The 26,205-nt window shown below is 45.6% G+C and overlaps 1 protein-coding gene across 1 annotated transcript; it reads right to left on the reverse strand.

Moving 5' to 3' along the window:
* Positions 1–2,849: 2,849 nt before the first annotated feature.
* On the reverse strand, positions 2,850–26,205 carry HDC (histidine decarboxylase). The gene is made up of 12 exons (XM_055436155.2): positions 26,002–26,205; positions 23,073–23,245; positions 19,658–19,771; positions 18,597–18,719; positions 15,220–15,354; positions 14,829–14,972; positions 13,199–13,265; positions 12,191–12,353; positions 12,008–12,098; positions 7,677–7,775; positions 4,034–4,135; positions 2,850–3,900 (listed from the first exon to the last, which is right to left on the reverse strand). The coding sequence occupies exons 1-12, from the start codon at positions 26,030–26,032 to the stop codon at positions 3,166–3,168; spliced, it is 1,977 nt and encodes a 658-aa protein (XP_055292130.2). The 5' UTR covers positions 26,033–26,205; the 3' UTR covers positions 2,850–3,165.

A 26,205-nucleotide genomic window follows, 5' to 3' on the forward strand; every position in this document is an offset into this window, starting at 1 on the left:
CAACAGACTGGTTCCAAGTAGGAAAAGGTGTACGTCAAGGTTGTATATTGTCACCTTGCTTATTTAACTTAAATGCAGAGTACATCATGAGGAACGCTGGGCTGGAAGAAGCACAAGCTGGAATCAAGATTGCTGGGAGAAATATCAATAACCTCAGATATGCAGATGACACCACCCTTATGGCAGAAAGTGAAGAGGAACTAAAATGCCTCTTGATGAAAGTGAAAGAGGAGAGTGAAAAGGTTGGCTTGAAGCTCAACATTCAGAAAACAAAGATCATGGCATCTGGTCCCATCACTTCATGGGAAATAGATGGGGAAACAGTGGAAACAGTGTCAGACTTTATTTTTGGAGGCTCCAAAATCACTGCAGATGCTGACTGCAGCCATGAAATTAAAAGACGCTTGCTCCTTGGAAGGAAAGTTATGACCAGCCTAGATAGTATATTAAAAAGCAGAGACATTACTTTGCCAACCAAGCTCCATCTAGTCAAGGCTATGGTTTTTCCCGTGGTCATGTATGGATGTGAGAGTTGGACTGTGAAGAAAGCTGAACGCCGAAGAATTGATGCTTTTGAACTGTGGTGCTGGAAAAGACTCTTGAGAGTCCCTTGGACTGCAAGGAGATCCAACCAGTCCATTCTAAAGGACATTGATCCTGGGTATTCATTGGAAGGACTGATGCTAAAGCTGAAACTCCAATACTTTGGCCACCTCATGCGACGAGTAGACTCACTGGAAAAGACTCTGGTGCTGGGAAGGATTGGGGACGGGAGGAGAAGGGGACGACAGAGAATGAGATGGCTGTATGGCATCACCGACTCGATGGACATGAGCTTGAGTGAACTCCGGGACTTGGTGATGGACAGGGAGTCCTGGCGTGCTGTGATTCATGGGGTCGCAAAGAGTCTGTCACGACTGAGCAACTGAACTGAATTGAACTGAACCCTACTGAGCCCCTGCAGGCGTCCTCCCTGTTCCCACATTCTCCCTCTAAAGTGCCCAGTGACCTCTGTACAAATATAGTTAAGCCTAGTTCACAGTGGACTCATTTTTCTATAGCAAATAGTTATTACTGATTGAAAATCTGTTCTTACCAGGACTTCCCTGGTGGTCCAGTGGTTAAAAATCCACCTTCCAAAGCAGAGGATATGGCTTCCATCCCTGGTCAGGGAACTAGATCCCACCCACATGCCACAGGGCAATTAAGTCTGCGCGTGGCAACTAGAGAGAAGCTCTTGCACGAAACAAAGACCCAGAAGCCAAAAAAAGGAAAAAAAATGCATCCTTACCGTTTTAACTAGCAGCCACTTTAACAGTGTTAATATAACCAATTTCTGAACTACTCCCTATAAAAGTACCATCTGAAATGGAAAGAACTCACCATGGGTAAGCTGCTTGGGAACAAAACTTTTATTTGACTACAGGGTCCAGAAAAAATGAAAATGCAACCTAGAGAGGGAACATTTATTGTAATGAAGAATTAGAGAGGTCTTATGAATAGTGAGATTCTGATCAAGGACAACGTTGAACAGTATGGTCTGGTGGGAATAGCATAAAGATAAGGAGTCCTGGGCTTGCGCATTTATAAATTGTGTGACCTAGCGTCTCTATTTTCTCATTTATAAACTGTAAGTCACAGTGTCTGGCTCAAACTGTCTGCGTTTTTCCTACCAAGGGCTTCTCCAAACTTTTTCTCACATTAAAGTCAGATCTTTAGCATACTAAAAATCTGTAAGTACATTCATTTAGGCTCCATAACATGCCCTGGTTAATAAATCAATATTTTAGTGGTCAGAAAAAGAAACCATAAACAAACCAAAAAAATGACAACTTACAGACTAGAAGAAAGTATTTGCAAATAATGCGACTGACAAGAGTTCAATTTCCAAAATATACAAACAGCTGATACAACTCAATAACAAAAAACAAACAACCCAACATAAATAGACATTTCTCCAAAGAAGACATACAGCCAGCCAAAAGGCACATGAAAAGATGCTCAACATCGCTAATTATTAGAGAAATGCAAATCGAAACTACAGTAAACTACCACCCACACTGGTAAAAGTGCATCATTAAAAAGTCCACAAACAATAACTGCTGGAGAGGGTATGGAGAAAAAGGAACACTCCTACACTGTTGGTGGTAATGTACACTGGTGCATGAAAAGCAGTATGGAGGTTCCTCAAAAAACTGGAGTTGCCATATGACCCAGCAATCCCACTCCCAGGCATATCTTTGGATAAAACTATAATTCAAAAAGATACATACAACCCAATGTTCACAGCAGCACTATTTTCAATAGCCAAGAAATAGAAACAATCTACATGTCCACCAAAAAATGAATGGATAAAGAAGATACAGTGTGTGTGTATATATACACACATGCACACACATATATATATACACAACAGAATACTGCTGAGCCACAAAAAAGAATGAAATACTGTCATTTGCAGCAACATGGATGCAACTAGACATTATCATACTAAATGAAGTAAATCAGAAAGAGAAAGACAAGTACCATATGATATCACTTATATGTGGAATCTAAAATATGGCACAAATCAATTTATCTACGCAACAAAAGCAGATTCACAGACACAGAGAACAGACTTGTAGTTGTCAAGACAGGGGTAAGGGTGGGGGGATGGATTGAGAATCTGGAATTAGCACATACAAACTATTATATCCAGAATGGATAAACAACAAAATCCATCCCTGTCCTGCTGTGTAGCACAGGGAACTATATTCAAAACCCTGTAATAAACCATAATGGAAAAAGAAAAACAAGTATTTCAGTGGTCAATTGAGTGACACAGAATAATTTATTTCAGAGACAAGCACAATTTATTTCCACATTATGTTTCATGAAACTTGAAAGTCTCAGTGTCACAAGCTAAACCACAGAAGCTGCCCATCAATGCCCCACCCTAGACCCTTTCTCTCTAGCCAGCCTGCTGGAGTCTTCTGGACCATGCTGGCTTAAATTCTCTATTTGAATCCTATCATAGGTCATGAACCTCTATGAGGTTCCTGAGAAATCATTGGCTTTTTCCCAAGAAAAATGCACATACACATAAGCACATAAACTCAGAATCAATTTTAAGAGGTTCAGAGACTCCTTAAAACACATTTAGGGACCCAGGCTGAAACCCCTGGTCTAAACCATTGCCTGCAGAGGGCAGCAGGGCAGCTGCAGCCCACACTGAGAGCTGCATTCAGGAAAGCTGGGGACACTGTAGAACTTGATTAGCTTTTTGAAGGCACTCTTCTTCAGCAGCATCATCTCTTCTGGGAACCTAGAAAAGATTCTGACCCGGGAGGAGCCGCCATTCTTCAGAGAGCCTTCTGTGGTCAGTTGCTTTTGAGCACTCACAGGCACGCTATTGCAACTGAGGGAACGTACCGCCTTCTTCTTGTTCTGCACAGACAAATAACTGAACAGGAAGGAGGACAGCTTGTGCTCGGTGACGTCTGGAGCCTCTTCAGAGAAGCAGTCATCCAGTGGGTTCAGCAGGGTTTCAAGATGGCCGCTCACAGGACTGGCTCCCACACGCAGAGGCTGCTTGACGATCTTCCTGGAACGGGCTGGGTCATCGCCTGCCCCGTCGACAGGGGGAAAGGACATCTCCTTGGCCAAGGCTCTGGGGCCCCTGGTTGGGAGGATAAGGTTCGCCCCCTGAGGGCTGGGTTGGGAAGTACAATGCTGACTCAGGATGAGAGTGGCAGCATCCTGAATGAGATTCCAGTCTCTCAGGATGTCATCCCTGGTGGTGAACTGGGATGTCACAGTGAAACGGATGATCAACTTGTCCTGGATAGTGGCTGGAATGAGGAAGAGACGGCCGGCTTTAGCTATTTCCTTCAACACGCTTTCTGTGAGGCAGTTAGGACCCTGTTTGAAGGATAAAGACAAGAGCATACCACATTATTCCCAGTAAGCATCCCCAGAAGCCCAGTATTTACATTTCCAAGAGGCTGAAAGTCACCAAATAACACCCTTCACGTGAGACGGAAGATGGCATTACCTTGAGACGAAAAACCACCAGGCCTAGGTGCCTCTTGGCAGGAATTTCAAAGAAAGGGTCATTTCTGACCAGAGATTCAAAATACTTAGCCATTTCCGTGCCCTAGAATTGTGAACATCAAGAGAACTGAGATTATTAACAGGAAGAGAAGAATGCATAAAACTTCACCCTGCTAAACAGGTTTAAATCTGTCACACCTTTGAACCATAGAGACCTAAGTGACTTCTGCCTGATTTTCTTCTCCATTTGATTTTGTTCCAAGCTGTAAAACCTCCAGTGGCTCTGTATTTCTTGTCATATTAGCTCCACTTTGAGAACTCATGTCTCAAGGCCCTCTTTCAACCCACCTTCAGAAAGAGAAGAATTGCGGGATCCTAGTTTCCCAACCAAGGTTTGAACCCAGGCCCTCAGCAGTGAAAGCACAGAGTGCTAACCATGGTCCACCAAGGAATTCCCAGAAGGCAACTGCTTTGCCATTAAGGCAATGTGCCCTCATAAACCAGCTTCAGGTATCTCAGCTTCCAGACTGGCCAAGGGGGCGCTGGCAAGGGCCCACACCCAGCCCACGTTCTACAGTCCCAGCCAGGTGCCTCTTGCAGGATGCAAATGCTCAGAGGAAGCAACATTTGTTCCTCCTGCACATAAAAGAACAATGTGGGCTGCTGACAGCCCTGCCCCCATATCCTAAGTCTCCATCTTCCCCTAACCTCTCAAACATTTTCACCTCAAATGCCCTTTATCCTCTTTTTTCTGACATTCCACAAAGAATATATTTTTACCTATTATCCTCATGGAGAAGGCTTTAAACCTGTTTAATGGGTACAGAGTTTCTGCTGGGGATGAAGGGAAAGTTCTGGAAATAGTAATGACAGTTGCACACTTTGTGAGTGTACTTAGTGCCACTGAATTGTGCACATAAAAATGGTTAGAGTTGTCTCTGCTCAGTGTTATGTGGAAGCCTGGATGAGAGGGGAGTTTGGGGGAGAATGGATACGTGTATACGTATGGCTGAGTCCCTTGCTATTCACCTGAAACTATTACACCATCGTTAATCAGCTCTACCCTAATACAAAATATGTTTTTTCAAAAAAGAAAGAAAAAAAATTTTTAAGATTAAAGTTTAAAGGTTATGTTATCTATATTTTACCACAATAAAATAATTTTAAAGCTTTGTACCATATTGATCTTTCACTGAAGTTATCATTTTTAATTTCCTATTTTTTTTCCTTAGAATTACTAACTAAATAAAGGCTAAAACTTGCCCCTTTTTTTTTGGCCCTTCATTTTTAAAAATTTCCCCAGGTAACCAGAAGGATCTTAATAAACTATTTGCTAAATAATTGCTACTACCTGACTCTCACACTGGCTACTCTATTTCAAGAGAAGTCAAAAGGATTTAGCTAACAGTCCTTTTGATTTGCTACATACCTGATCCAGAACCACTTTCTCTCTCCAAGGCACGGTCTGTTTAAAATTATCTCCAATCCCTGCCTAAGCACTTTCCATTTTCAAGTCCTAAAACTCTCTCTCAGGGGAAGCACTCCACTAAGTGTTTTCCAGCTGTTTTATATTTTTGCAATTTCCTTTCTAATTCTGTCATCATTGCCCCTGTACCTCCTTCCCTCCAAACCCATTTCCATCTTGCCCTACCAATTTTGAGAACTTTCTGTGTAAATTTTTCTTAAATCTACACGAGTAAGACATCTCAGGTACAAATCTAGAGATGACAGCAGGTGGGATAGTGAGGGAAGCTCCTGGGAGAAGCGGAACTTAATCTACTGGATCATTTGGAGAGGAGAGGGTGGTTCAGGAGGGTGAAACACAGGCAAAGGTGCAGAGGCATACTGAGGATGGAGCTGGAGGGGCCAGGAAGAAGCCTGAGCTTCGAGGCTGATAACTGGGTCCTCGAAAGCCAGGCCCCAGAGTCTCAGCCTAGTGCAGGAAAAGGGGAGCTGATGGGAATCAGGGACTTTGAGTTGGGAAGAAGCAGCATGAGGGGAGTGGGCCAGCACTTGCAGGTCAATATCCGGTCCTAAGTTGGAAGCAAAAGCATTTTCCTGACGATTTGTAGCCTCCACCACCTCATCCCCTAGCGACTACATTTCAGTCTTGAGTCTGAGGATCAATCTAGAGAAAGCAAAAGTGCCTCATGTCCCTCAGTAGGCTAGGTGATAGCCACTCACTGATCAGCACCCAGTAAACCAACACTTTGATGTTAATAACAAATGTAAAATTACCAACAGTAAGCCAGTCATCCTTAGTGAGTCAACCATTTCATTTGGCTTTGTGTTTGTTAAAGGAGGAAGGAATTCCCCAGAGGAAAGGTGGACAGGAAAAGACACACAGAGGAACAAAGGGCGACATTTTTGGATTGAGCCCGCTGCTCTAATTCAACAACCTTGTCTTTCTCGTGGGCACTCATAAAAATGAGAGGAAAACACTGCTGACAAAAATTCTTAGTTAAGTTCCACCCCTTCCAGGAAGAATATGACAGAGCCTTAGGCATTTTGTCTAGTGCTGCTTGACAAAAATCTTAGACATAATACAGATTGCAAGTCACTGCACGCACCTGGCTCAGTTTCTTACCTGTGAAGTGCCCCTACAGAGGTATCACAGTGGAACTGTCATTGTGAAATTTACCGACAAAATTTAAATGTGGTCTGAATAAATTTAAACTTTTATTTTTATGTAGTTATAAATTCACAGGTACTTATAAGAAATTATAGATCACATGCTCTCTTACTCATTTTATTATAATGATGGCAGCCTGCAAATTTATACTATAGTATCACCACCAGCATATTGACATGGACACAATCTATGAATTTTATAGATTGGGGGTTACCAATACTCACCTGTGTGTGTGCTTGTGTGTATTTTGATCAGTGCAATTTTATCACATGTGCAGGTTTAATAAATATGAAGGTTTACAAACAAACAAAAAAGAATGACAGAGGGACTGTACCTATCTCAGTCACCTCTGGGTCTCTTTCCTAACACAATAATTTTTTTGCTGAATTGAGTTGAAATAAATTGTACCAAATATGCCTTCAGTAAATACCTATTGACATAATTCACGGAAGTTTGTTCCAGACTTGGTAGGTCTACATGTCTAAGCCAGGAGAGGAGGTTTCTGGCATAACCATGAGAGTGACTAACACTTCCTGACAGCTGTGACAATCCAAGTAATTATTTACAGGCTCCTACCCTGGGCACAGGGAGGCCTGGCGTGCTGTGGTTCATGGGGTCGCGGAGAGTCGGACACGACTGAGCGACTGAACTGAACTGAACTGAACCCTGGGCACATGCCGCCCTTAGATTTACTCTGTTTCTTTCTCTGCAAACCAGGCTCTAGGGCCATGCTTCCCTGGTGCTCGATAGTAGCAGAAGGGATGGTGAGACACTCAGGTGGGCAGGACAGACACCAGACAGCCCTTGGTGTCACGTTCTGCTCGGTGATCATCGAGCTAACAAACAGATGGCCACCCTGAATAATCAAGTCCCAGGAGTTCAGGAACAGGCCCAGACATCTGAGCCATGCATCACAAGTCCCTAGGGCAGGTCTGCAAAGCAGAAACCAGCCTTCCTCCCCACTAGGCCACAAAGAGAACCCAGACTCCGCCCACATCTGCCCACTACATACATGTCTGACATGCGCTTGAAGATTCTTCACCCCAAAGGACCGAATCACGAACCAGAGTTTAATAGAGCGAAAGCGCCGGCTCAAGGGGATCTGCCAGTGCTAGAACAAAGGAACACAGTGCCCGTGGTTAAAGACAGGGACCCCCGCTGCTCCCACACACCCCCCTGGGCTTCATCATCAGTTGCCCACACAGCCCTCCAGGGAGGCACGCTGTCACCATGACTCCCGAGCCTGTTGGTAAGAAGCCAGGCAAGTTACCCGGAGGCCGCTTCATCATGTGACCAAACCCTAGTGATGTTGGCCCTAAGAGCAGCACAGGTGGACACCAAATCCATGACCCTGAACCAAGGAGAAGACATTTTGTTTTAAAAGCTACTTTAAACGTTTCATCCCAGGCTAAAATTCAAGATAGGGCAAAATAACAACTTTCTCTAAAAAGAACCTATGTTACTTGAATTGCAGAAAATAAAGTTTTATTTCTATTCCAGAAAATAAAGTTTTATTTCTGTTACAAAAATGTAAAGTATGGGGGTCAAGAGCTCAGATGCTTGAGTCTTGAAAGCCTGGGTTTCTCCTCCAGCTCTGCCTCTTACTACCTGTGCCCCTGGGCACTGCTGCCTCACTGGCTCCTCATGAGACAAGAATGAGCAGCACCTCCAGGGAAGTAGTGTGAAGAGAACCAAGGTGAAGAGCTCCACAGGAAACTGTCAGTAGGTGTTCGCTGCTGCTGCTGCTGCTGCTAAGTCACTTCAGTCGTGTCCAATTCTGTGTGACCCCATAGACGGAAGCCCACCAGGCTCCCCCGTCCCTGGGATTCTCCAGGCAAGAACACTGGAGTGGGTTGCCATTTCCTTCTCCAATGTGTGAAAGTGGAAAGTGAAAGTGAAGTCGCTCAGTCGTGTCCAACCCTTAGGGACCCCACGGACTGCAGCCCACCAGGCTCCTCCATCCATGGGATTTTCTAGGCAATAGTACTGGAGTGGCTTGCCATTGCCTTCTCCGAGGTGTTCGCTATTTAGATGATAAAATGTGAGCCACCCATCACATCAGCATTTCTGCCTAGAACCAAGATGATTGTTACTTAATATCACTGTCCTGTCCTGAACGTTCCCTGTGATGTTCCTGTGTCCTCAGGAGGCAGCATTCCAGTCCTCGGATTTCAAATAAGCAAGCACATCTCAGCCTCTGTTAGACTCAAACTGACCCTTTGCTCCTGGTGACCAAGTCCAACAGAGCTTAAAGTTCAAGGCTGCAGGCACCAAAGAGCTGAAAATGTTCAAACCAATTCCACACTGATCTCTAAGGTCTGAGAGCAAAAGGTTTGGAAAATATTTGCAGTTGTCCTGATGAGTAATGTGAGTTCAAATGACCTCCTCCTCAAGTGTCAGAACGCTTTGCCACAATTTCTGTTGACTAAAAATAAATATTTATTCCATCAAATATTTATCTAGTCCTTCACAGAATGGCCTAATCCTCAAAACTGTGCACATCTGCATATTTCACCCCAGTTCCCAATTCAGGCACAGTTTGGATATGACCCCTTGGTTGATGGACAGTGTTTCTCTGTATCAAGTACTAAGCCTTTGATTTCCAAGCAAAACACTCTAGTGTTGACGACCAGCTTGGGGACTTTCTCTACCAGCAGAGGGCATCAAAACCTGGATACAGGACAAAAATCTGTGACAGGGAAAGTGTCAACTCCACCCTTTGTTAGATGGACACTCCAGATGTAGACCATTGAATGGATAATAGTGGTCTTCCCTAAAAATATAGTTTTCCAGATGGCTATGGCCAATTGACTACAATAATTGACCAGCAAATTAAATGAGAAGCAGAGATGATTTTCATTTTGATTTCTTTACAGTCTGTCTATATCCCCCAGTTGTTCCTCTTGTCACTATTCTGAAACCAATCCATGCTGACCCAGGAGGGTGATTCTAGCTGACATTTTCTGTTGGAACAGGAAATTTGGACATGGCTCTTCTTTAACTCAAGGTATCACCAAATCTTTTCTACGTCCTATCAAGGTTTCGCCAGTCTCCCTGCCGAGGACAAGACAATGCCCTCTCCACTAACTGTGGGGAAAAGAGGAAGCTTCCTGATGTCAGAAGAATCTAGCCCTGTTTATAGGTGGCTCCAGGGTCCCAGGGATGAAGTCCTCAAGTCTTCTCTACCAGGTTGCTGCTCTATTTCTGGCTCATCTTAAAATGCCTGAGCTTTTATTTAAAGTTTCAGTCACCTGGGTGAAAAAGAGCTTGAGGTATGAATCAGAGCAGCAGTGAAGACCCCTGGGATCACAACAGACAGCAGCTTCACTTTTCTAGGAATTGCTTCAAGATTTAAAAATTAAAATCCATAAGGTTAGAGGTGGGGGGAAGAAAAAATAAAGTAGCACCTTCTGGTTGTAGAAATATTCATAGTAAGATTCCCCTGGATCAGTGCTAAGAAAAGTTCAATTTAACATTTTTATGAGTGATCTGCAAGAGACAGAGCACCATAAAATCTCGAAAGTGATGGGAATGTGCCACAAGAAGATCCTGAGATAGGGTTGTAGACAAAAAACAAAAACACAAAAAGTAACATAAAATCCAAAATAGGCCAAGGTAAGAAAATGCTCTTAAGTTATGATGATCCAAGTTTCCTTACAGGAAAATAGGCATCATATCATACTCAGAAGAGAAACCCAGAATTATCCCTAAAGATATATGGCCCTTGGGCTGCTGTATACTGAAAACCCACTACACAGGGCAGCAGCAATGAAAGAACCATTATTCTTCTATTTTTATCAACTTCTGGAGGGTCCTCCCGGACCACTGCAAGCTTATTGACTGAAATTCTAATCAAAAAGCTTTGAAAAAAAATCTAAAGAAATGTGAACTGGTCCAAGGGATAGTAACCAACACAATCAAGAGATGAAAGAGTGATTATTTTAGGACTAAAAGGGCTAGATGCTTCAGCCCAAGGTGAGAAGACAGAACCGTCTCTTCACAAAAAATGACACAGATAGCAGGCATTGCTCTCTGTGCATCTCTGAATTCATTCATTCAATCCTCACAGCAAGCCTAAGAAGACAGTACTGGTATTATCACCCTCATTTTATAGATGAGAAAACCTAAATAGTTTAAGTCATTTGCCCAAGTCCACACAAATTAATAAATGGAGAAGCCAGAATTCAAACACAGTTCCTCTGTCTTTGGTACCTACATACTTAATCTCTCTACAACAAATCTCTGCAGCTTAAAAGAAGAGCTTTTAGAAATGTCATGCCTACCATTTATGGAGCATGTACCACATCCCCAGTAATAAGTGACCTACATGTATGTTTCCATTGCAGCCTCACAATACCCTATGAAACCAGTACCACCATGCCCATTTTGCAGATGAGAAAGGCTGAGAGAGGTTCACTAAGTTTCCCGAAAGCCCACTGCTTGTATGGAATCTCAGAGCCAGCTCATCTCACTATCCCTTGCTTTGGCTATGTTATATGTAATTTACTAGTTTACATCACTGTGCTAAGTTGCTAAGAGTCGTGTCCAACTCTGCAACCCCATGGACTGTAGCCCGCCAGGCTCCTCTGTCCATGGGATTCTCCAGGCAAGAAAACTGGAGTGGGTTGCCATGTCCTCCTCCAGGAGATCCTCCAGACCCAGGGATCGAACCCACATCTCTTACTTCTCCTTCATTGGCAGGGGGTTCTTTATCACTAGCACCACCTGGGAAGCTCTTACATCCCTGTCACCCCTATAGTTAAAGGAAGGACCCATCTTCAGGGTGAGAAGTAAATCTGAAGAAACTATTTCCCCAAGAGACGGTATAGACTGAGGATGTGGACAGCATTAGGAGACTGAGGGGCAGCTACTGGGCAGGCAGGAATGCTTGGAGGCATCCAGAACTTCAGGAAGGGCACCCATTGCGCCATCCCCATCGTGCAGCTTCCCACAGTGCCTCGACAGGGACAAAAGGAGCACAGTGGTGTGAGCAAGGAGCCTCTTTTCCTGCCTGTGGAAATTCTCCACCCTGCCCTGCTGCTGGGGAGTAAGCAGAAAAGATTACCCAGGACGGAGGCAGAAGGGAACTGGGAGAATTTTTAAATACCACAAGTACTTAGGAAACTTGCACACTGCCTCAAAGGTTGGTCACATTTTCTAGGGTTTTTTATAACGTTTTCTGGGTTTCATTCTGTATGCTCAGGCACAGTTTGAATCTGAAGGCACACAGCATCAATACTGTGGGATGGGCTCCGAATGTGAGGGAAGGAGACCCTCGGGGAGTCAGAAGCAGCCAGTTTTCCATCTCAGAGGCCGCCAGGCTGTCCACGCCCGACCACTCACCATGAAGTCGGTGGCCACGCCCGAGTCAGCGTGCCTGAGGTAGACGGGGTCGACGCTGAAGGTCTGCTGCAGCTTGTACTTGTCCTTGACCCTGTCGGGTTCCAAATGGGCATCAGTGGGCTCAGGCCTCTCTGGAGGAAGTGAGGCCTTCCCACAGGCTGGGAGCCCAGCTGCCACACTCACCAGAAGCCGGTACAGTCAAAGTGCACCATCATCCACTTGGAAGGGTTGAAGGTGAAGGAATCGGCATACTCGATGCCCTTCAGAAAGCCCCGGAACTCAGGGCACAGGAAGGCAGTGCCTGCGTAGGCAGCATCAATGTGGAGCCACAGCCCCTCACGGGCACCTAAGGGGGCAAACGTCACCTGCTGGGGGTGGCATGCGGTTGGGCGTTGGTTGTCACCAGCCAGCTAAAAGGCATCTTTCACCTGGCCCGGCTGCGAGGGAAGGACTGGGCAAGGATGCCCAGGGTGAAACAGAGGCATGTGGGCTCAGGGGGAGGGTGTCTATGCAAGGAGTGGGGCTCAGGGAGGCATAGCCACCCTATGGGGAAAGCCTACAAGCCTCATCCTGGCCTTTCCTCTCACTGACCAGAGGGGCGACACCCTCTTGGGCTCCACTCAGAGCTTTCTGGACCAGAAACCAATTTACAACTGGCCCAGAGAACAAGGTTAATGCATCTAATACAAATATTAGAGAGGGAGGGGGTCTCTTTCCTAGTGGACTTCTCACTTGAGAATTCTAAACAGTCACATTTGGGCTTCTTTTCTGCCTTTATTCCGCAACCCCCCCCCCCAATTAGGGGTTTACTCTGCCCTACCCTTTTCATTTTCTTAGCCGAGACTAGAAAATATTCCACTATGCCTCATTTACCCCGTGTTTTGGATACACCCTGCTTTAAGCAGATTTCAACATACAAGGAAGAGGGTGAGAGACCTGAGGACCTTCCACTGCTGCCTCGAGGATAGGATGCAAGGGAGGTCAGCTCAGTCCCCCACTGGGAGAAGCAGTGACCTGGCTGCCTGGGAGAAGGCACTTGTGACCTCTGGTGACTCCTCCCACACTCTAGGCCTTGACCAAGGAGGAACAAGAGAATTCCACTGAGCTGGCTTCAGGCTCTTACTCTAGGGAACATGTTAAAACTCATCACTTGTCTTCCTAGCCAGAGGTAGCCCCGGGGCAGACACTTACAGATGGGGCCCAGCTCTGACAGGCAGTCAAATGCACAGACCCCAGTGGTCCCCAGCGTTGCACAGACCTGGGGGGAAACAAAGGCAGTCAACATGGGAGGATAGGCTTGTGTGACACATTCGGCCTGAAAAAAGATTTTGTCAGAGACATTACCCCATGCATCCGACTGGAACAGGGGATATTTCACTCTATATTTTATCATGACCCACAGGAAGAACTTATGCACTGAAGAACTGATGATTTCGAATTGCGGTGCTGGTGAAGACTCTTGAGAGTCCCTTGGACAGCAAGGAGATCAAACTAGTCAATCCGAAAGGAAATCAACATTGAATATTCATTGAAAGGACTGAGGCCAAAGCTCCAATACTTTGGTCAACTAATGCGTTCAGTTCAGTTCAGTCGCTCAGTTGTGTCCAACTCTTTGTGACGCCATGAATCACAGCACGCCAGGCCTCCCTGTCCATCACCAACTCCCGGAGTTCACTCAAACTCATGTCCATCGAGTCAGTGATGCCATCCAGCCATCTCATTCTCTGTCGTCCCCATCTCCTCCCGCCCCCAATCCCTCCTAGCATCAGACTCTTCCAGTGAGTCAACTTGTCGCATGAGGTGGCCAAAGTACTAGAGTTTCAGCTTCAGCATCAGACCCTTCAATGAACACCCAGGATTGATCTCCTTTAGAATGGACTGGTTGGATCTCCTTGCAGTCCAAGGGACTCTCAAGAGTCTTCTCCAGCACCACACTTCAAAAGCATCAATTCTTCAGCGATCAGCTTTCTTCACAGTCCAACTCTCACATCCATACATGACCACGGGAAAAACCATAGCCTTGACTAGACGGACCTTGGTTGGCAAAGTAATGTCTCTGCTTTTTAATATGCTATCTAGGTTGGTCATAACTTTCCTAATGTGTAACTAATGTGTAACATAACGTAACTAATGTGTAGAGTTGACTAACTGGAAAAGACGCTGATGCTGGGGAAGATTGAGGACAGAAGGAGAAGAAGGCGACAGAAGATGAGATGGTTGGATGGCATCACCGACTCAATGGACATGAGCTTGAGCAAACTCAGGGAGATAGTGAAGGACAGGGAAGCCTGGCATGCTGCAGTCCACGGGATCACAAACAGTCGGATACAAGTTAGCAACTGAACAGCAACAACAGTAAGAAATATCTTTTATAGAGCCACCTAGGACATATACATTGGAGAAGGAAATGGCAACCCACTCCACTGTTCTTGCCTGGAGAATCCCAGGGACAGGGGAGCCTGGTGGGCTTCCGTCTGTGGGGTCGCACAGAGTCGGACACGACTGAAGCGACTTAGCAGCAGTAGCAGCAGCAGGACATACACACATGTGTATTTGAAATGAAAGTTTTACCACACAATGCATATTCTTAATACAGGAAGGTACTCTCATATTTTCTATTCTATTTCTTGTTTTTTTCTTTTAATGCTGGTTATGACCCACACAACTTATTTCCTAACTTATCAACTCATACTTTGTAAAACAATGTATTTGAGGAACTTTTGGCTCTTGTTTGCAGCCTGTTACTTACCTGAATTCTGCCAAAATTCCTTCCTCACCTTCCAACTCTACTGTTCTAAGCTGAGAATGTGGTCTGACTTACAAAGATGGGCACCAGGCCCCTTCCCCTGTCCTCCTTGATGGCTTTCTGAAGAGCTTCCCCTCGGAGCGAGAAGTTCTCATCCACAGGGAGAAATTTCATCTTGACCAGGGAAATCAGACCAGCCTTTTCCACCGAGGAGTGGGCCTAGAAGGACCACGGAAACCTGTTAGCAGAGTTGTCCGGGAATGAGCACTCCCAGAAACCACTGAAACCAGACAAAGGGAAGCAAATACAGTATCTAATATCTGTCTTCCCCCACGGTTCCTTGGAAAATCTCCCAGGCCTGAGTAGCCCTGAACCCAGCAAACTTCTGTCTATAGGGAAATCACTCAAGGATTGACTCCAGAAGCCAAGCCCTGCCTGAAGGCTTGGCCTGTGTTGGGCAACTCACCTGGTCGGAGGCATAGGCCACAAGCCGGGCGTTCAGGAAGGACTCATCCGCCTCAGGCTCAGAGGCTTTCATTTCCAGGATTTTGTTCTTCCTTGCTGCCAGCAAGGCGATCAAGGTGGACTCGCTGACTGTGCTCTGCAGTGGAAGAAGGGTTTGCAGTGGTAGCCTCTCCGTGTATTCTCTTGACAAATTCCCCAGCTTCATAGGGGTGTGTGTCTGTGTGTGTGTGTGTAATAGCTATTCTCCTCTGTGTGTGTGTGTGTGTAATAGCTATTCTTGAGGAAGCACACACACAGTTCCTCTGTGTGTGTGTGTGTTGTGTGTGTTGTATGTGTGTGTGTGTATGTATGTACTAGCTATTCTTGAGGAAGCATACACACAGTTCCTGTGTGTGTGTGTGTGTGTGTGTGTGTAATAGCTATTCTTGAGGAAGCACACACACAGTTCCTCTGTGTGTGTGTGTTGTGTGTGTTGTGTGTGTGTGTGTGTGTATGTAATAGCTATTCTTGAGGAAGCACACACACAGTTTCTGCCTAAGGAGCTGCCCCCGCCCAACTCCCCAGCTCACATGCCTGTTCTCCCTCTCCATTCACAACCTGTTATGCATTCCTGGGACACCTCCCTCCCTCTCCTATAACTTTCCAATTTTCAACAACATCTTTATAGACCACAGGGACCATAAAGAGAACGTCCAGAGAATGCTCGATACATGTCTGCTTTAGATATGCTTGTTCCCTTTGTTTAAAAAAAAAAAAAACACTTTCGATGTATTAATTTGGCCAAAAAGTTCAGATCTTTGGCCGAAAAGCTCGGATCTTCCCATACCATCTTATGGAAAAACTCAAACTTTTTGGCCAACCCAGTATTAGGTGTGAAAATGGAGTTTGTTTCCACAGGGATATCCCAGAGAGGGAGGGTCACGGCCCACGGGCGAGAGGACTTGGGCCTCAGTGTTCCTGCCGATGGCTCTTGTGACCTTAAGCTAGTATCACCCCTCCAGAAGGCTCTTTTCCATTTATAAAATGGAGAGCAACTGTTTAGTTGCCTCCCAGAGGGGGACTATCATTATCCAAAAAAGATTAGGTAGGATTTTGCTCTTGCCGTGACTGTGGGAATCCTGGGGGCCACCTCAGCAACCTCACAAGAATCTTGATGTTTCTCATCATTCGTTTGCTCAGTCGTTGGTGTCCTGGCTTCTTGAAATCTTCAGGTGACCTACAACTGATTGGTCCCTGCCGAAAAGCCTGGCAGACTGTCACAGAGAGTGGTATAGACCAGATTCCACAAGATATTCAGTGGCTGAAAACTACTCCACAATAAGGAAGCCAGCAGAATAGTAATAATAATATAATGACACCACCTTCTATCCACATGGACATTCATAGTTTACAAAGAACTTTCTGCCATCCCACTTGCTCCTCATCAGACCTGCGTCACGTGATTACTGTCTGCATATGAGAACAGTGATGCTCAGGGAGATGACAGGACTAAACCAAGTTCATAGAGCTGATGGATACAGGAGAAAGCACTATTTGGATTTAGACAGGCCTGGGGTTTGAATCCTCATTCTTCCACTCACCAGCTGTATGATCTGGAGCAAAATTTTAACCTCTCTGAGCTTCAGTGATCTTGTTTCAAACATCTGGGATGATGTTTAAATGACACTATTTACCTACAGGATTCTTGAGATAATTAGATGAAAAGCAAGATCATGCCCAGCAGACATTTAGCATGTTTTTCCAGATATAATATCTGAAACTGTAACTATCTGCTAACACCCAGAAGGTCTACAGCATGCAGTAATTTGTCTTTCTTGTGAGGGTCAGATTTAATCAGTACAAGACTGGAAGGAGATGGGACTTCCCTGGTGGTCCCAATGGTTAAGAATCCACATACCAATGCAAGGGAAACAGGTCTGATCCCTGGTCCAGGAAGATTCCAACTAAGCCCGTGTGTCACAACTGCCAAGCCCAAGTGCCACAACTACTGAAGCCCGCACACCCTAGAACCTGTGTCCTGCAACAAGAGAAGCCACCACAACGAGAAGCCTAAGCACCACAGCTACAAAGTAGCCTCCACTCACCACAACTAGAGAAAGCCCATGTGCAGCAACAAAGGCCCAGTGCAGTCAAAAATTTATAAATAAATAAATAATTTTTTAAAAAGACTAGAGTGAGAGAGGGAGTCACTCAGCTAGCAAATGGGTGCAAAAAACATCCCAGTTCTCATCTCAGGGCAGCACAGCTACTTTTATTTAATAGATGAATTCACTGAACCCTAACATCCACCCTTTGAGGGAATAAAAATTATGATCATTGTTTCTCTACCTAATCATAAAATCAAGAAAATGACACATTACAGAAGAATTCAAGAATTCGGGGCTTCTCAAAGGTCTCAGAACCAAACCCTCATGAACGTCAAGGGTTTATAGATGCAGAAGTACCAAGCAATGTGCACAGTCTATGGGAGGCACCCAGCAAGCTCCTCTGTGCTGCACTGATCTTGACAAAAAAATTAATATTTGAAGAACTATCATTTGACAGATATTCAAAAGACAGGATTAGAGGGTAAGATATATTGATTGTTAATTTCTCTCACTTGCAAGGATCTCCTGGACCTAAAAGAGTGGGAAAGAAGTCTCTGCTTGCCTTCTCTTTTCCACTTACCATACGGTGTATCACAGGACAAGAGAGGGGAGTTGTCAGATTATAAACTAAGAAACTTGAATCAGGTGATCCCAGAAATGTGATCACGTGTTGACATTTTTTGTGTGTGTGTGAGTGCATGCTAAGTCACTTCAGTCGTATCCGACTCTTTGCGGCCCCATGGACTGTAGCCTGCCAGGCGCCTTTGTCCATGGGATTCTCCAAGCAAGAAAACCGGAGTGCATTGCTGTGCCCTCCTAGAGGGGATCTTCCAGACCCAGGGATCATACCAGCGTCTCCTGCATCTGCTGCATTGGCTGGCAGGTTCTTTACCACTAGCACCACCTGGGAAACCCTGTTGACATCTTGTGCTGTGCTGTGCTTAGTCGTTCAGTCGTGTCCAACTCAGAAGCCCTGTTGACATTTTAATCATTTTCCAAAAAAAAAAAGGTAAAAGAAGAGTGGAGAGAGTGGTAGCAGCATTTAAAGGCAACAGAAGTCAAGATGGTAGTGACAGCAGTGGAGGGAGCGAGGACTGTGGTGGGGCTGTAATATCTGTGACGGTCGAGTCGGTCATGACAGTGGTAGTGATAATGGTGACAGCGGTGGCAGTGATGGTGGTGGTGTGAGTGACATGGCAGAAAAATGAGAACTGCCCAGGCAAGCTTGGCTTCTCTTTTCCTACTTAGTCTTTCCTACATATCTTTTCCCTTAGTCCCTATGAGGAGGCACCTGCAAGACGCCACCCCCCTGGCTGCCGGGGTGGTGGTGCAGGAAGTGCTCCGGGAGTCCCAGCATTTTTGCCAGCCAGTCCATGACGTTCATCTCCAGCTCCGTGCACACAGGACTGGAAGCCTGAAAAAGAGGAAGCAATTTCATCTGGATTGCTTAGGAGCACCAAGATCCCCCCACCGGCCCCAAACACATCTGTCTCTGCCTTGACCTTCCCTAGGCCTAACATATCTTGTCCCTGGAGAAGGGAGAAGGGACCACTTTCAGGTCCTGTGTCCCATCCCTGCCCCATCCTCTGCCAGACCAAAAGGGGAAAAGAAAACAGGGCTTTGGTTCATGCCATCCTCAATGAGGTAAATTCTCCTGTGACTCCAAAGCCTTATGGACAAATGGGCCCAGAAACTTCCATTTGGCTTCCATTTGGCTCCCTAAGTCCCTACAATATCCAACTGAAAAGCATTCTAAAGGCCAGGGGGAAGTTTTAGGACTAAGAAAGAAACCACTTCCTCCTGGAAAAGATAGCAATTCTCCCAGCTTGCAACCACCCCACCCACCCACCCCTACACACACAACACACACACCCTATAATAGTCAAGACTTAAAATACAGAGCTGTTCTAGGAGGATTCTGGCACAATTTAAAGCTCATTGGTGCTTAAGATCTTATTAAGGGAAGTCTTAGGGAATATCCCTAACCCCTCAAAGACAATGTCACCATTAGGTATCAAAGTGCTTAGAGAATGTCACAAACTGGTAATAACCAGATGTCAGTCCAGATCTCATCTCTATCTCTATGAGCTTTGTGGCCTCAGGGAGATAAGTTACTTAAGCCTTAATTTCTTAATTGGCTCCTACGAAATGGGGCCAATACTCATAGTTTCATAGGGTTAAAGAATAAGGTGAGATCATTTATATAAAGCTTAAGCTCAAAGAATGTATCCATTGTTAATATTTAACTCGAAACCCTATTCAGAAGCGAGGACAAAATATATCTGTCCCAGGATGTCCCTTCCTGCTCTGCCCCCTTTACCACTGGTTATAGCCACAGCCACTGCTACTCACCCAGGTGAATCCCAAGCAGTTGATGGCATCAGCCAGCATGTCTCCCAGCAGTGATGGCCAAGAGGTGAGGGCTGGGTAGTAGGCATGCATATGGGGACTTTGCCAGTGTACCACCTGGAGGCAGAGCACAGACACAGGTGGCACCAGTGGGCAGGTCCTGGGGCTTTCCTCCTCCAGAGACCCTCCCTGGCAAGGGGAAGCACCCACTCTGGAGACTGGCTGACACTTTTAAGACAACCAAACAAGTGACACAAACCCATAAAAATAAGACATATTCACAGTTCTTGCTGCCCACATTTCTCCTATTCTAAGCTCGTTCATCAGTGGAGCATTTGCATATAGGCAAAGACCAGAAGGGAATGTGCAAGATGAAAATCGCTATAGGAATCAGAGTTGTGGATTCTGGGTACTTTTTGCATTAGTCTACAGAGATTGTGCTCTATAGCAGCAGGTGGCTTATCTCATCCAGTCATTGGCAAATGGCATCCCTAGTTCCCTGGGCAGACAGCTCCTGTAGAGGTCAGTGTGCATGGGCTCAAAGCTGTACAGACCAGTCCAAGGATATGGGACCCTGATTCCAGGTTAAACCTTGAGCCCACAGTTGGACTAACCAGATGAAAGGAGGAGCCAGTGGACAGGAAGGACTCCCTACAACAAATCTCAGAAATATTTTTAATGGCTCATCGGCCCCCTCTGGCTTCATCTCACCAATCTACAAAATGACCCATTCATATCTGTGATCACATCTTTGAGCAAAGCTGTGTTCCCCAAAGGAAGGCACTTCTCATACAGACACGATGTTCCAAAACCTATTAATTCTTAGAAAGCTACTAAAAGTGCATTTCCTCCATGATCCCTGCCCCAGCCCACATTGATCCCTTCCCCAAACCCAAGGAACGTTCTCATTCTAGATATTTTACCCTATTGAAAGCCCATGAGAAAACACTGTAGTTTATTACTGAGTTATTTCACGTGCACAAATCCCTTTACTCCTTCAAGAGCAAGGACAGTGTTCTAGAGAGTGTGTATAGTAGAAGGAGCACAAGATTTAAGCCCAAGGACACAGGTTCCAGTTCCGTTGGCTATAACAAGCTGTGTGACCTTGTAGATTTACTGTGAAGCTAATGAACTTAAGCATCAAGGTCCCATGTTTGCATGGGTCTCTTTCAAGATTAAGTCTTCATTTTTTTTTCTTTAAGGGGGTCCCAAATTTTGCATCTAATTAAGACCTCATAAAACCAGGATCCTCCCCTGTACCTCTCTCTCTCAACCTCAGTTTCTCATCATAAAATAAATCCCATCTCCTGGGGTTGTGTGAATTAGCTTGGGAAGAAATTTGTAAAATGTAAAGCACTAATGTTAATGGTAAGCTAATCACATGGTGATAAATGCATCACATCCTGACTTGACTCTTAGGTAACAGACCTCTTCCTCTGAATTTCACCAGGCAGAAGGTGTCATAGGTAATAACATCTTCCACTTTCTATGCTTTATCTTATTTAATTCTCACAGTACTCCTATTAGGAGTTTCTAGCATCATCCCTGTTTTACAGATAACAACTGGGGCTGGCAGAGAGAGACAACATCCCCATGATTGCATACATCTGGTAAGGACAGATGGCAGAAATCCAGGACTGCCTGACTCTGGAGCCCAACACCTAAGCAGGATGGCACTCTGCCTTCTCCCCCTCCTCTTCTCTCCCTTCCTCTCTCCCTCGGTTTCTCTAACCAAGGTTGAAATTAAGGCAAAAAGAGTTTTTCTTCTTCTGTTTCTAGGGCATGGTGTGGAAGGGGAAATTAACCCAGTTTTCGATGAGGCGCTGACCCATATGAGAAAGCAAAGGGCCAACTGCTTTCAGGCCAACTCTCAGAGGCTGGTGCAGCCTGAGAGATGAGATGAAAGATTGGGTCTTCATTATCACTGTTTTTAGTGACAGTATTTTGGAAACCCCAGAGAAGGGCTTCCACCTCCTGGCCTTATCAAGAGGCAATTGTCTGTTCTAATAAGATACATGAAATCAGATAAGCTGGAGGAATGCTTATCAAAACAGACAGACCTCTAGGTCCAGAAATGAGCCTCTTTAACCACACCCCCAGCAACTGCTGGAATTTCTTTCAGTCAAATGAATCAGCTCATTTCCACCTCTTCTGACAGTTGCTTTCGGTCTCACTACCTAATTACGGTTGGTGCCTCTGCCGATTACATTTTACAGAATGAAATCCATGAGATAATCTTATCAGGAAGCTAGCCCCTCTGGTAGAGCTTTGCTGATATAGAAAATTTCAAACGATGCTTATGAAATAGGCTGAATGGTCAGAGATGAGCATTTGCCTTTGTACAAATTTGCTATCACTTGCTGTATTTGAAGACTATCTCACCCCTGCCTCCAGGTATACTTCTGGCACATCTAAGTCCAAAACTCTTTGGGGGTGATGGGAGCAAGTGTCAAGTCATGCTGGGGAAGGGCAGATGGACACATGGGATTCAAGACACCAGCACCCCATGCAGGGAAAACTGTCACTTTGGAAAAACAACTAAGCTGTCTGAGCCTCAGTTAGGGGATAAAACAAGCCAATCTACAATGTAGCTAATATGGTGCCTGGCACGTGGCGTGGAGCACAGTAAAAGGCAGCCCCTCAGTGGGAGGAGCACAGTGCACTTGCAGCAGGAGCACTGGGCACAGCTCCTCACCTGGTGCTTCGGGATACCATCACAGCCCACGGTGGCCCCAGCACAAGCCCCAGGCAGCAGCCAGCCTCTGTCAGCTCCCTGGCCCCCCTCGCACTGTCACCAGGCTGTGCCCCTTGTCACCGAGAGTATAGATGACTCAGGGGGAGCTCCTCCCTACTCCTGAAAAGCAGATCCATCGGGAGATCTCCCTTGGTCAGGAAGGATATAGTTCCCACTTCAGAGGGGAAAGTGACCGGAACTCACTTGGCTTCCTGGCCCCCCAACCTGACAATCAGAATGCCCTCAGAGGAGGGTGTTCTTGGCTTCCCTCGTTCCCTTTGGCACATATCAGGATTCCATAGGAGAGCCCCCAGCTCTGCCAATGGGAGCACCAGGAACCAACTCCCACCGCCCCTCTCCATCTTGCTCCCCACAGTCATCCTTCCCCCGCTGGCCCAATTTTCACCTTATCCCATCAGATCTCCCCCCTTCTGTCAGACAGGCCCTAGGATGCAGTTCTTACTCCCTTCTGCTCCCCACCCAATTCTACAGGTCAGTCCTGGCACCAGAAACCTAACTTCAGTCCAAGTCCTGGCCCTCCAAGTGCCCAGGAGACAGGCTGGGATGTTGGTGGTCTAGGGGCTGGGGGTCATCTCACGTTTACTCAAAGCAGGGTTTCCAGGCCTAGCGCCCACCCTCCTTCACCCCGACATCCAGAATCACCCTGAGGTGACTGCATCTCACCCCAGGCATGATGATTCGCTCAATGTCCCCAAAGATGCTGTCCCAGCTGTCGGGCTCCACAGGCGCACTATCAGGCAGCTGGGCTCGCAGGTAGCCAGGCCTCACGTCTGGAGTCACCCGCCTCTCCCGCAGAGTGGTCAGGTACTGGCAGATGTAGTCCACCATCTCCTTTCCTAAAAGAGAGGCAGAGAGGCCAGCCTCATGTCCCCTGACTGGGCCTGGCTAACCCATGCCCATCGCCCTTGGGGTTGAGGAAGGAGATGGATTCGTGGGCTGAGTCAGGAAGGGTCTGACCCAGCACACAGATTGTTTTCAATTAAAAAATTAAGTGTGCAAAGGAGTGAATGAATGATGCAGAGAGTATGTGACTATATAAATGAACAAGAGGAAAAATTTCCAAGGCCTCAAACTCTAAAACCGAGGTAAAAAAAGTGAGAGTGTTAGTTGCTCAGTTGTGTCTGACTCTTTGCAACCCTGGGCTTCCCTGGTGGCTCAGCTGGAAAAGAATCCGCTTGCAATGCGGGAGACCTGGGTTTGATCCCTGGGTTGGGGAGGTCCCCTGGAGAAGGGAACGGCTACCCACTCCAGTTATTTTGGCCTGGAGAATTCCACGGACTGTATAGTCCATGGGGTCACAAACAGTCAGACATGACTGAGCAACCTTCACTTTGCAACCCTATGGACTATAGCCTGCCAGGCTCCTCTGTCCATGGGATTTCCCAGGGAAGAATACTGGAATGGGTTGCCATTTCACCAAGGTAAAGTATCTATTTTTCCTCCCCTTCCCTTCTCCCTATCAGTCTTGAACAGCTCTCCCACCTTTCTTTTTCTTTTCAAAATACAGAGTATGTATTTATTCATCACCTTACAGGTTCAGTATAAACACTGTGGCTCTTTCTAACCAGAAATCATACACACACACACACACACACACACCCTATACTCTTTGTTGGCACAAATGGCAGGCTTCCACACCAGGTTCTAATAAAAGATTTAAAAATTCTATTAGTTCACCATTTCCACTGGACCATTAATTCCTCACATTTTTGGACCTGTGAACATCTTTGAGAATCTGATTAAAACTGTAGATTTATACACACATGATTTTGTGTATAATTTCTGAGGTGCATGGATTCCCCAAAGTACAACCACAGGCCCAGACTAAGAATGCTGCACTAGCCTGAAATCTCGGGGAAATGCAGGACTATGTCTTAATCAACTTATCTCCCTCAATTCTGTCTCCACCAACACCTCAGTGCCTGGAACAGTTTTCAGATGCTCAAAAAATTTTGTCAAATGAATGAATAAAATAAGGAAGAAAACTCAGACCTTATAAAGCTAATGTGGGATACGATTAAGCAAAGCAACAATTATTATGAAAGATTCTCCTTTACATGTTTTCCAAATAATCTAGAAACAAATTTTATGTGTGTTTCATACATAGATTTCATGTCTTATGGGTCAAATCATGTCCCCTTTTTCTTATATCTACTTCCAGTAAATAACCAAGAAGAATGAAATCTGTCAGAGGAAAATGTGGTACGTTGATTGAATATTATGTATGTTATAAATCTTTTGAAAATTCTCCTCTAAGACTTCACAGTAGTCCTTCCTTTCCCTATTTTTTTCTTAACTGCAATCATACCCACTCAAACTTTTGATCCCTGAACAAGGGTGATATGTTCGAGAGGTATACTTCATTTAATGAGGACTTAACAGGGAAAAAAAGAAAGAAGAAAAACACCCAAGTCAAATACTTGAAGTCACTGCAAATTATCTATTCTTTCTTCCCTTTCATTTCTGCAGAAAAGGGTCTCTATCTTCAGAGCCTCTCTTTCTGTCATTGTTTCTCTGCCTGTCTGTCTCTCTCAATATCTATCATTCCTCCTTAGGACTCCCTAGGCTCCTTTCTCCCTGCAAGAGAGAGACAAGGAAAGAGAATCAGTCTTCCCAATGCATCAGCTCACGAAAAAGTCTTATGAACAGAATTAGCCCCAGACATAACTGTGAAAACTTCCAGTACCCGTCTCTCTTCTTTGTGCTCTCCTCCAACCCTGCCACGGCCTGATGCCTCTCGTGATTGCAGCAGCATCCCCCCGGTGCTCTGAGAGCCTTGGACCTAGCCCTCCACTTGTCCAGGGACTGTATGGAATGTTTTTGTGTTCCACACACAGGATAAATGTCCACAGGAACCTGCTCTCGGCTGAATGCCTTTGGAAAGCAATGGAATAAGCTAACGTCCACTGAAAAGCAAAGACATATCTACTTAGCGAGTTATGTCTGGGTAGACGAGAGGAAAAGTTGGATTTTAATATAAGACCATGACTTACTGCAAAATAACCTACTAGTGGGGATGAGGATATAAACACCTATAAAAGGAAAAACTATAAGCAACTACCTATTTCCCCTCTTAGGACAGCCATGCTTGAAAAACAGGATAACCATCTGGCTTTGTTCATCACACAAGGTTTGAGACACAGTAGGTGCTCTTTAAATATGGAATGAATGACTAAATGAAAGAACTCTTCAGGCAGAGTCACACAGAAACGAACAGGAAGAAAGATGAGATTTTTGCAGTGACTGCAGAATACTAAGAGGAATTATCTTCTCTTTCAGAAAATGAATGATCCCCCTTTTTCCCATTTAGTGGATCAGAAATACAAATGCCCTATTCTGTGGGAAAGTGGAAGGAAGAGCGTGGCTCAGCAGTGTGGACGTCCATCAGAGTCAGTGCCTGAGAGGGATGATGAACAAGAGGCTGGGAAAAGTTTTAAACTCTGATCCCACATTCCCTTCTCAGGAAAAATTTTGCAGAAGCCACCTCTCAAGAGTCAGCTCTAATGCTCCAGTCAAAAGACAACCCAACATCTAAGCAGCAGTTTCTAGAAGAGTGGCCATGGGGGAAAGGCCCAGGGACACCCGTGCTCACCCCTCTCTCTGTACTCTTCAGGCTCCATCATATCCCTCAGGCTCAGGGCTGGCTCCTTCTTGCAGAGGACACGTAGAGGATGCGCTCCTGGGTAGCCCTCTGTGCGCCCTTTATTTAAAGGGTTCTCCTCTCTTCCCCCCTTAGCTCCACCCCTCAATGTCTCTTCCTCTAGGTTTAATTAATTCCACCCCTTCTTCCCCCAGT

Source organism: Moschus berezovskii, chromosome 9, assembly GCF_049115385.1.
Source record: "Moschus berezovskii isolate FMDL1 chromosome 9, NW_MosBer_1.0, whole genome shotgun sequence".
Classification (NCBI taxonomy): Eukaryota; Metazoa; Chordata; class Mammalia; order Artiodactyla; family Moschidae; genus Moschus; species Moschus berezovskii.

Bases quoted from the DNA above. Each gene is read 5' to 3' on its own strand.
- HDC (XM_055436155.2), bottom strand. From the start codon at position 26,032: ATGATGGAGCCTGAAGAGTACAGAGAGAGGG. The intron at 13,266-14,828 runs GTAAGTCAGACC...GTTTCCCCCCAG, and splicing joins GGGGCCTGGTGCCCATCTTT to GTCTGTGCAACGCTGGGGAC. The intron at 12,099-12,190 runs GTGAGTGTGGCA...GGAACCCGACAG, and splicing joins TTTGACTGTACCGGCTTCTG to GGTCAAGGACAAGTACAAGC.